The following is an 11,787-nucleotide window of genomic DNA, read 5'->3' as shown; positions in this document are numbered from 1 at the left end:
TATTTTGTTGTTAATTTTTTAAAGAAAAATATTTATTGTATAAGGAAAATGAATTCCAAGCTAAGAATAGCTTGAAGCTAGAGCTTTAATTGATCATATATAGAAATCAATGAATATATCATTTCTATGAACCCTTTCATGTGTAATAGTTAATTGAATGTTCCTCAATCATTCGTGTGTAATTAAAAAGTGCTTAAATGTCATCATGTCTGTCTTACTAGTTTACATGACCTATGGATCATATCAATCTTGTCGGGCTATCAAATCATGTAACCTAGGCATTAAGAAAATGTGTTCTCATGTTGAACTTCCACTTTTAAAAAGACTTCACTATATGGCTAGACATACATTCTTCTACTAGTTTAGCTTTATTATGTTTGCACTTACACATCATTTTTAGAAAGGTTGATCAACTATTGCTCCTTTAAAAGGATATTGATCTAGTTACCAAAGATATTTGAAACAAATAACTGATAGTTGGATTAACGAGTTATAGAAATTATATGTACCAATCATGCTGATAATTGTAGTTTCCAAAATGGTCTAATAATCTTTTCTAGTTGGTATGCTCATAGGTACAATAAAAGTTGTAGTAGATCTAAAAATCAAAAAGGCTTTTTTAAAGAGCTTGGTTTTGACATAATAGTTATAATTTTAGGGACACTTTTGTTGGCTTTAGTTGTATAGTGTTGAATTAAGGTTAGAAAATTAAATTTTCACTTGACTAGTGTATAGCTTATACTTGCTTGTCTAGATTATACTTTTAGGAAGTCATTTTTCTAGTGTGAATCTAGTGATTCTAAAACTTATAATCTTCAAAACAAGATAATTTCTTCAATAGACCATGTAAGATTTTCACACACACACACACACACACCAAAAATTTTCCTTTTCTAAAAAAATGTATTGAATGCCAATACATTTATCATTGAGAAGAATGATAATGATATATTAAAGGTGCTTAGAACACACACACAGTTTAAAATAGATTTTTTATTTACACACAACCCCATATATAATTTTCTAACAAAACAATAATTTAAATAAATTCAAAATTATAAATATATACAAAATTATAAATTCTTTCCTCAAAACATGTATAGCATTAACTATCAATCACCACAATATTTCACAATTTAAAATAAATTTACAAAACAAATAAATTAGTCTTAATACATTATGACATAAGTAACAATTCAACTATGACTTACTATAATCTATCATATACCATGAAGTAACTAAGAAGCATACTTGTACTCCCATCTTAAAAGCAATGTTCATGATTAAAAGAGGGCGGTTGCCATTAAAACTAAAGGAGCGAAAGCTTCGGAGAATATAAATCTGATTCCTTCACTATTTGTACCGCTTCACAAAGTGGTTTAATGGTTGTCAAACAATACAGAACATACGGTACAGGTATTTGGTCTATCACTCCGCAGCTATAATAGCTTTTCAAATAGTATGATAGATGTCATTTTCGTTTCTTTTGAGTCGATCTGATAGTGAGTTTTCTTTGACTTTTTAATGTCTATGATAGAAAATGGGGGTTTCCCCAAGAGATTTTAAATGTGAGATATTAACTCCGTTGATTTTAAATGTGAGATATTAACTAGACCCCCAAGAGATATTTTAAATGTGAGATATTAACTCAGTTGATTTTAAATGTGAGATATTAACTTGGTTGATTTTAAGTGTATTTTGAATTATTGAAAATTGATATATTTTTCAGACTCTACTCAACAATTGTTGAGGGAGTGTCTTTATACCAACTTTCACTTTAGAACAAAAATTATCATTAAACTCAATTAAAAAAAAATTGCCCAACCTAAAAATTTTCATTGCAATGAACAGTAGGCAATTTGAATGCAGGTTAGTGTTTCACAGCTTGCAAATAATTAGTTGTGATGATAGAATCGCCCGAAATTACGTGACGCTGTTAAATTCTAGGTTTATAAATATCTTTGAATAAACTGACAAATCTATGGTTTGGGAAAAAAAAAGTAGAATTTGCCAACCTTTTTTTCTTCACTTGAAAGAAACATAGCTACAATTGTCATATAGAGCAGTAGCAATGAAAGAGACATACAAACAAAGGAAAGCAATAAACACGCAATCAAGAACAAAAAGCAAGATTTTAAAAAAGATGGAGGGAAAACTCAACTACTCAGGAAAGTTGTTCATATTCGCCACCTTTAATTTGAGCCTTCTTCCCAAAGGAATATAGCGATATTGGCTAAAACAATTTTATACAATAGTTTGTAAAACTGGCCATAGTGGATATTAACTGGCAAGTGTTTGCGTGATTAAGAGTAGTTTAACTGCTATTTGCTGACTTGTCTTCATTAAAATGCAAATTGATGTGGCAGATTCTCTTTATGTAAGAAACAATGTTAATGACATGGAACCTTCTTGTATTTGAGCGAATGATCTAATGCGAGAGTCCTAATTGTACTTGTACATTAAAACTTGTATAGATGATATACATCCATGTCCAATTCTATTATGTTACGAGAAAAAGATTTTTTTATTTTTTACCCTTACAATAATTCAGAATGATCTGTATCCCACACTTTCTATCTACCATAGAATATACCCCGTCTGTACTGTTTTTGTACTGGTTTTGAGGGTATCAATTAAATCTTATGAATCACTACTCTGGGTGTAGTGCATTTTTCAATATTCAGTACCACAAATTAGGAAAAAGAACATACCCATAGCACAAGTTGGCTCTAGGTATAGTGAGCTGTTTTCCAATAGGTCTGATGTGTAAAGCTACCCGCAATTTGTTCACGCGTGCCTTGTTGGTCACCAAGTTAAAATCCAAGTGATTTCTTCCTCCATTTCACCGCAGATGATGAGATCATGCAGTGCAGCACGAAGGCCTATTAAAGGACCTAAAATTCTTTCCTAATTTCATCCCTTCTTGTGTTTGTTTCAATTAGCACTAGAAAGGACCTAAAAATCTTCCCAATTTCATCCCTTCTTGTGCTGAATTAGCACTAGATTCTCTTTTTCCTTTTGCGTACTGCAATAACAGTTTCTTCTTCTCTTCAATGGCGTTTCCTCTGCTTCTTGTGGTGGGAATCATTGGTATTCCATCTTAAACTTTTGTTCCTTAGAGTGAAATATAAAAATATTCTAGGTCATCATGATTTCTGAACTGTCTGCCGTGCTTATCGATTTCAAGACTTAGCGAGATGGGAGATATAGGCCTATATTGGTTGTAGCTTATTTTTGTTGGTCTAAATTGGGATGATCATTGTTATAATGAATCACGGTGCAGATAAAAAAGTGAATGTATTTGAATGAACTGTAGGATTTCATGTAATCATGGTCAGAGAAGAATAATGGTGGCTATTGGGTTATGATTTAAGGGAGAGTAAATTGGTGATTTCTATTCAAGATTTTCGTTTTAAAATGGTCGGTGATAATGCCTATACCACAAGTTTCATTAATTCCATTGCATCATAAAAAGCATACCCTGTCCTTAAGTCCCAAGTGATTTATATTTTGGTTGCTCTGCATTGAAATAATTGGTACCTGTAGATTGGCGTTTGGGTGAGTAGGCTCTGTAGTGTATCCGGTTTGGATATGCATTTGGGTATAAAAAAATTTCTCATCTGTATGCAGGAGTTTTTCTTTAGGTTTTACTGCAAGTTTTCGTGTATATTTGTAGGATTGTTGTTCATTTTTATCTTCATGGTTTAGTTTTTATTGGTTGATTTTGTTTTTCATTTGGTATTATAAGATTTGGGTTGTCTTTCATTGATATGGTGGATTGAGATTTGTTTGGGTGGCCAAGAGATTTGCATTTAGTTGGATTAATTTATCATTGTTGTGTGTTGCGCAGGAAATATAACATCACTGGCACTCTTCCTGTCACCTATGTAAGTACTTTGTACAACAGATTAATCTGGATTCTGAGTTAAAAACTTGTGTAATGTGACCTTTTGCTACTGATCAAGATAGCAAGCTTATATATAAATACTCTTGGCTTTGAAAATTGCAGGACAACATTCTGGGGGATATACAAGCTTAAGTCTACCCAAGATTACTCAGGACTTCCATATGTATGTACCTTGTTCAATTGTTGTCTTTGGCTGCTCTACGGGGCTCCATTTGTTAAACCCCACAGCACTTTGCTGCTCACCATCAATGGCGCGGGCTTTGTTTTGGAGATATTTTATGTCTTGTCCTTTCTGACATTTGCCCTCAAGAAGAAGAAGGTAACGCATTATGCCAGCTTTAGGTTGAGCCTGAAGGCCATCAGGCGCCTTCTAGATTGTGCCTGTCTTTTGAATAGCGTGAATGCATGGCTAGATTCCATACAAAATTCATGGTAAGGTTTTCTGACACGGATTCTTTGAATTTGTCTTGCAGGTAAAAACTGCCCGGTTAGCCATTGCAATGATGGTTACTTTTGTCGCTGTAGTTGTAGTAACAATTTATGGGCTACACACATACAATGTCAGACAGTTACTGGTTGGCACATTAGGTGTGATCCTTTCAATTGTTATGTATGCCTCCCCATTATCAATTGTGGTGAGCTTTCAATCCATTCTTCTTCTCAATTCAAAAGAAAATTGTAGAAAAACTGTGCAAAAGTAAAATACAATTGTCAATTTCTACGAAAAAAATAGTTGAAAATTCGAAATTCTAATTTCTACCAAAAGTGACAATAGGAAATTAAAAAAATCTGGTCCCTCCCCAAAAACACTAGCAGAAGTCAAGTAGCAGAACAAATTTGTCCTTTCATGAATGTTAATGTGTTACTGTTTTATTTTCAGGGAGACGTTATCAAGACCAAAAGTGTGAAGTATATGCCATTTCTTGTCTCACTATTCACTACGCTAAACGCACTTGTCTGGTCTGCATACTCTGTAATGGCCAAGGATATCTTTATAGCTGTAAGCTTCTCTCTTTTCCTAGTGCCACTTACAACTATAGTTTTCCTGTGATTATTTGAAACTATACACAGTTTTCCTGATTATTATTCTTGTCCTTTCAGGTACCCAGTTGCATTGGCTTCCTTTTAGGAGTAGCGCAGCTTGTTGTTTACCTCATTTACAGAAGGTCGGAGCCTGTTCTGCCTGTGTCTACTGAGCTTCAAAAACTTCCTGAAGCAAAAAAGATAGACGATGTATTTGGCCCGCCTATCCTTATAGTGGAGAATGTTGTCATAGTGGCTGCAGTGACTCAAGAAGCTGCTGATAAAGTTTGATTTTATTTTCATTGGTCAAATGACTAACAAGATTTATACAGGGTACAGTCTTCTCCGATATCCAGACTGTACTCAATTGCATGAGAATCAGCATTAGCTGATGAGGAGGAGGAATATAGCTATCTAGCAATCATGGAGAAATATAGCTATCTAGCTATCTAGGATGAATATAGCTATCTAGGAAACATGTGAACCAGTGGCTATGTGAAAGGAAAAATATAGAGACATTTTTACCCCTTGAGGAGCTTAATTGTAACTTTTGGTTCCTACTTTTCAGGAATAAACTGTTTAATCGGCAGTGCAATTTCATGAACTCTTCTAAGTACTACGCTTGTATGACTATGCACTTCTTCTTTCATGGTACTGAAATTGTACTGGTGGAATGTCACACTCCTAAGCATAATAGTTGTGACCAGACGATAAAAACTCACGTCATAAAATGAAATAAAATCAACAATTGTAAATAAGAGAGAAAAAACAAAAAGAAGTCAATGGTTACTACATGATGCGTTAAAAGGGATGGATGATGTGTTAAAAGGTCGGAATGATGTGATAGGTGAAAATGCAGTTGCCAAACTATAAGCAGGACCTAAATGATGTATTACATAGAGGGGACATTTTATTAAAGCCACATTGACCGCTTGACATTTTTTTTCAAAGGAAAGAAACAGTAGAATGTCTTTTCTTAAAGCAATTCTTACATACCGAATCAAAGATGTTTCAGCTGAAAAATAAATTTGTGAGATATTTTATGGTTTTATTAGAAGAGATTCTGATGGTCATACTAAACTAAAACTAATAAGATCTCATTCAGTTGAATATGCTAGTTTTATTTAATAATAAAATATAAAACAGAATAATATCATATCAATTGTACTGAAATTTTTCACAAGGTGAATGCTATAACAATAAAATCATTTTTTTCTTGCTTGTCAGTAGGTACTTTTTGTGACATCTTTTTAGATTATTTATGTTAACTATGTTAATTAGTTATTAAACTCTCCTCTTCTAATTAAAATCTATTTTATTTAATGTTTCTTTATAAGTATTGAATACGTAAGATATGATTTTTTATAAAATATTTAAATTAGTTCCTCCTATCTCTAATTAATTTGATCTTGTGGTACGAATATTTTTACAATGGTTTTGAAAATCAATATAGATAATAACAATATAAATTAAGTATTATAATAATATAATTAATATTTTATCTTTCTTATATTTCTAAAACCTTGAAATATATTAGAATTAAATTAGTTAATTGAAAATTTATATTAACATTACATATTACATATATCAAGGAAGTAATATAATATGGATAAGTATATTAAAGGTATTAAACTTTACACATTATAAAGGTATTATTATATCTATTCATCTTATGTATATGAACTTTACTATTATATAAAACTTTATAGTAACATGTACCTTTTCATAAATTATAATAAATATACATATAAATTATAAATTGTAAATTATAGGTAGCTACATAACTATAAGCAAGTATTTAGCCACTATGTGGCACTTGTCTATATTCTATATTCTATGAAGATATTATATTTAGTAATAAATATGGTATTTCAATATAAATATATATAAAATAATAAAAATAGCACTCTGCTTCCAACATCAGTCAATACAGATTTTGATTTTTTTAAAAAGGAAAATGTGAACTCCAAAATTCATCAATACTAATACAAAATTTTTTGAAATATAGAAGTTGCAAAAATGAAAATTTTCCTAAGTTTAAATAAGATGAAAAAATGTAGATTATCATTTATTGATTTATTTAGTTTTTTAAAATATTTTTCTATTAAATTAGATATATATTTTCTAATTTTAAAATAAATATTTCTATTTAAATATTTTTAATATTATTGATATAATGTTTTATGTTGAGAATCGATATCGAACATCAAAATAAATATTTTTAACTATTTTTAAATAATGTTATAACTCTAATTTAATAACAAATATTTCTATTATAAAGTCTTTCAAATTATAAATATATATAACAACATTTACAAATTTGATTTTGTTGTAGTATATATAACAGTGAAGATTGCTAATATAAATTTAATAGTTTTTATTTATTTCTTTTCTTTTGAAGTTTTGCTCAAATTTTTATTGATGACTATTTATATTAAATTTTTGTACAAGAATATGCCATTGTCCTCAAAATAAAAAGTCTCAAGCAATTATATGATTAATTAGATGATAAATTGTATATGACCTTCAAATATTTATCATTTTAGATTAATTTTATTTTCATTTTTTTAGTGAAAATTAAATCTATAATATATATTTTATTTGATTATCAAATTTATAAAAAAATTTCAAATATTTATCATTTTAGATCAATTTTATTTTCATTTTTTTTAGTGAAAATTAAATCTATAATATATATTTTATTTGATTATCAAATTTATAAAAGTTTTCCACCTTATTCAAATATCATAGGGCCTAAAACCATTGCCTGTAGTTCCAAGAAGCCTAGACATTGAACTAATGGAAGTAAAAACCAAAAAAAAAAAAGAATTATTTCATTCATTAATATTTCATTTCTCATAAAAATAATTCAAATATTTTTTGTGAAGATATTGATTTAATATAAAAAATATTTTAATTGGCAAAATTTTCTAATTTATGAAAAAAATTGTATAAATCTATAGAAAACTTTTTCACTAAAAAATAAATAAAAATATTTTCAATCACTATATCATTAAAAAAATTAACTTTTTAATATATATATATATATATATATATATATATTATAAAGGTATTTTTAAAATCATACATTTCTTAAAAGCTTGAAGTTTCTTTTTTTGTTAGGTTTTCTAATTTTGAAGTCTCTTAAAAATTAATTTATATTACAGATCTTAACATTTCCTCTTTATTAGACTTTCAACATTTATAAAATTTATTTCTATTATTGAAATATTAAAATATATAAATATTAAATCATTCAATTGATATAAACTTTTAAAATGTTAAAAGTGGTCATTGTAATTGTAAACTCAAAACTCTTAAAACAAACTCTATTTTATTTATTTATTAGAGAAAGACTAATTAGAAAATGTAATGCCTACCCCTACTTGACTTTTTTTTTTTTTTTTATAGTGCTGGATTTTTTTAGGTTAGTTTTTTTATTATGTTTTATAGTTATTGGTAGTTGGTTACTAGATTAGATTAAAAGTTATTTTATACTCAATTGATATATGTGATGAATTACATAGTTATTTTAGTTATCTCATGATTGTTCGAGGATGATATATATGTTCATGTAGTGACTTTCACCTATTTAATAATGCTAGTTAGATGAAATATTTTTATGTGGTTTCTTGGGTACTTACACCATACTTGCATGTGTATGGTGTGCTTCTATGTTTCTTTATGTTTGAAATTTCTGATACAGTTGAGGAAGGGAGTCATAGTCACTTGCTAGTTGGGATCTACATGATGAGCCACTTCTTTCCATTGCCTATTTAGTTTAGAATATATGTGTTAGTACATGTGTAAATTTTATGTAGATTGCAGGTACTAGGTATCGACTTCCTTATATTGCTAGGATGAGCATACCCTATTGCAGTATTTCAATGGTATAAGCAGGGAGATAACTCTTGAGTCCAATTCCTAACCTAAGCCAATTGTCCTAAAAAATAGGACAAGTATCTGAGTTAGTTTCACCTTTTCAAATTCATAAAATGACATGAATTTGTGACTTTGACCCTACAGTTTGATTTCGTTCTTTGTCTTCAGTTGAGTTGTCATATTTGGTTTTGTAGGTCTATTGTGATTTTCTAGTTATAATTAAATCAAATTAAAAGATAATTTAATGATTTAATTTAATGAAAAACTTATAATAAAAAATTTGATATTTAATTATATTTAATTAATTGAGAAATTAATTAAATTAAAGAATTAAATTTAAAAGATTATACTAAAGTTCCATTCTTGACATTTTTATATTTATTTAATTTAATGATAATTATTTAAGATTTTTTTTTAATAATAAACTCTAAATAATTTTATTAATTAAGTTAATAAATATATTATTAAAAATGTCTCGTGAATAAATTAAATAAAAGGATTAAATTTAAAAGATTATATTAAAGTTCTATTTTTGATGTAATTATATTTATTTAATTTAATAATAATTATTTGGGAGTTTTATTTTAATAATAAAATCTAAATAATGTTATTAATTTAGTTAATAAATATATTATTAAAATGTCATGAATTAATTAAATAAAAGAATTAAATTAAACAATTTATACTAAAGTTATATTTTTGACGTACTTATATTTATTTAATTTAATGATAATTATTTGGGAGTTTTATTTTAGTAATAAACTCTAAACGATGTTATTAGTTAAGTTAATAAATATATTATTAAAAACTCTCGTTTATTTATTTAAATAAAAGAATGAAACTTGAAGATAAAGTTATGGTTCTAATTTAGGTGTAATTATATTTATTTAATTTAATAATTATTATTATTTTAAGAGTTTTGTAATGTTAAATCATAACAAGATTTAAAAAATGGCAAATTAAGGTGCTCAAGCGAAAAAAGCAAAGCGGGCTTTTGGGAAAAGAAGTCAAAACCCCAGACCATGGTAGGGCATAGGTAGAAATCCATGGATGAAGCTGAAAAAGTGCATTAAATATTGACCCTTGAACAAGTAGTGGAGGCATAATGATTTCAAAGTGCAAATGAAGAATAGCTTCTTAGTTCTGGAAAAGCTAGAGGATCCTGAAGAAAAAACCTGACACATTTGGCACTCAGCTGCCCCTCAGCCAAAAGAATCTAATAGAAGGTCACTAACTATAGATAATGTTCAAGCTACATCCTCTCTCATTAATTCAGGCTCTTTAGGTAATCTGCAATCTCAACCTATCTTCACAATTGAGAAGTTGGATATTCAATTTAAGGTTTTTAGCCTAACTAAGTATGCTCAGACTTTCAAATGCAAAACCCTTCCACCTGTAGTTGGATCAAATTTGGTAGTGACTCCCACTCTAATACAATCCATTAGGGTTAAGCCTAATGTATCTCCTGCTAAAACATATAGGCACTCATATGTTCCCCCCCACCATTGGTCTGTGGCCAAGAGCTCTAGAATTTCACAAAACCCTAGTGGTGCCTAAAATTCTCCAAAGTCCCCCAAAACTATGGATAAACCCATCTGCATATCCAATACAAAAATTGAAGATCTATGGAATGAATGTAAAAAAGTTGGAGCTTTTGCGATATGGAATGACCCAAAGAAAGATCTTGCTCTCCTTGCTTATTGGTTAGAAGATAACTGCAAAGAACAAGTAAGTATTTCTCACTTTTCAAAAGGAATCCTTTATTTGAGATGTTTGGATGAATCCATAAAAGAAGAGTTTATTTCTATTTTTGAATGTTGTTTCAATGGGTATGTGGTTAATTTTGTAGAGTGGGGTCCAAATTTTATATTAGGAGGGATAGATATTAAGTTTCCTAAGTGGTACAACATTCAATCTTTACCACCAGATCTGATCCAAATTGAGATTCTTAGGTCATTAGGGTTAGTAGTGGGAGATCTAATAGGCATTGATTCCTCATTTAAATACTGCAATAATGTGAGATTGCTCATCAGAACCAATCTTAATGAACCAACTCAAACTCATAGGAAGATTATAATCAACAAAGCATCCTATGACATAAATCTTCAAACATTTGAAGGGGAAATATTAGAAATCATTAAGTTCGATGAGATTAGGAAAATTAGATTTAGAACCTTGCCACTTACTTCAAACTTTCTTACCAAGTTCCCATGGATCAGAATTCAGAAAATGAAATTAAGGATAAGCTCGGCAGACCAAGAGACTTTTTCACAGTACAATTAGGAAGAGGAGAGACCAACCGAGTTTCATGATGATAAGAATATCATGGAGAATAATAAGATTAATTAGAAGCCAAAACAAGAGTCAAATCAATCATAGTGGTGGAATATGAGAAGAATCCAGATACATCTTAAAAGAATAAGTTGAAAGAAAAATAGAGGTCGAAGAGAAGGAAAGTAGACAAAAAGAGTCATATAGAGTAGAATATTGTGTCAAAAGAAAGTAAAGGTTTAGGAGATTGTGAGATAAAATTAAAATGTGATCAAGAGCAGTCTAAGTCTAGTAAGAGGGGAGAGAATCTATTTAGATACAAGCAGCAAGATTTCGATACTCCACTTTGTAGGGTACAAATGGACAATGACCAAAATGACATGTAGGCAAGGTAGCTCTAGATCCTAAGGAAATTCCTCATTAGCAATCCAAGGAAGAAGGGACTGGTCAAAAGAACATATAAGATATTGAGAATTCCTTATTATTTGAACTGAGTCCAAATAATGGAGAAGATCACAAAGATTAGGAGGAAGAATTCAAAAGGGAGCAATATCAGTTACAAGTTTTAGAGGAGAGAAATATAACTCCAATCAAAGAGGTCTATAATAAATCTAAGTTTTGGAAAACTCCAATAGAATGTGGTGAGTCACCATTTACTCCAATTGACCACCATAATGTTGAGGACCACAACATAGAGATAGTAG

The 11,787-nt window shown here is 29.3% G+C and overlaps 1 protein-coding gene across 2 annotated transcripts; it reads left to right on the top strand.

Annotated features, from left to right (window-relative positions):
* Positions 1-1,344: 1,344 nt before the first annotated feature.
* LOC149560171 (bidirectional sugar transporter SWEET7b-like) lies at positions 1,345-5,534 on the top strand. 2 transcript variants are annotated; one of them, XM_089824535.1, is made up of 6 exons: positions 1,345-1,416; positions 3,851-3,887; positions 4,010-4,226; positions 4,381-4,542; positions 4,788-4,907; positions 5,009-5,362. In XM_089824535.1, the coding sequence occupies exons 1-6, from the start codon at positions 1,383-1,385 to the stop codon at positions 5,219-5,221; spliced, it is 783 nt and encodes a 260-aa protein (XP_089680661.1). In that variant the 5' UTR covers positions 1,345-1,382; the 3' UTR covers positions 5,222-5,362. The 2 variants fall into 2 exon arrangements, with proteins under 2 accessions (XP_089680661.1, XP_089680660.1); XM_089824534.1 differs by lacking the exon at positions 1,345-1,416 and adding an exon at positions 2,916-3,090 and having other exon boundaries at positions 5,009-5,534.
* The last annotated feature ends 6,253 nt before the right edge of the window (positions 5,535-11,787 follow it).

This window comes from Cupressus sempervirens, chromosome 4, assembly GCF_028749045.1.
Source record: "Cupressus sempervirens isolate cs-2001-9-10 chromosome 4, ASM2874904v1, whole genome shotgun sequence".
Classification (NCBI taxonomy): domain Eukaryota; kingdom Viridiplantae; phylum Streptophyta; class Pinopsida; order Cupressales; family Cupressaceae; genus Cupressus; species Cupressus sempervirens.
This window is presented reverse-complemented; position numbering and strand designations above follow the sequence as displayed.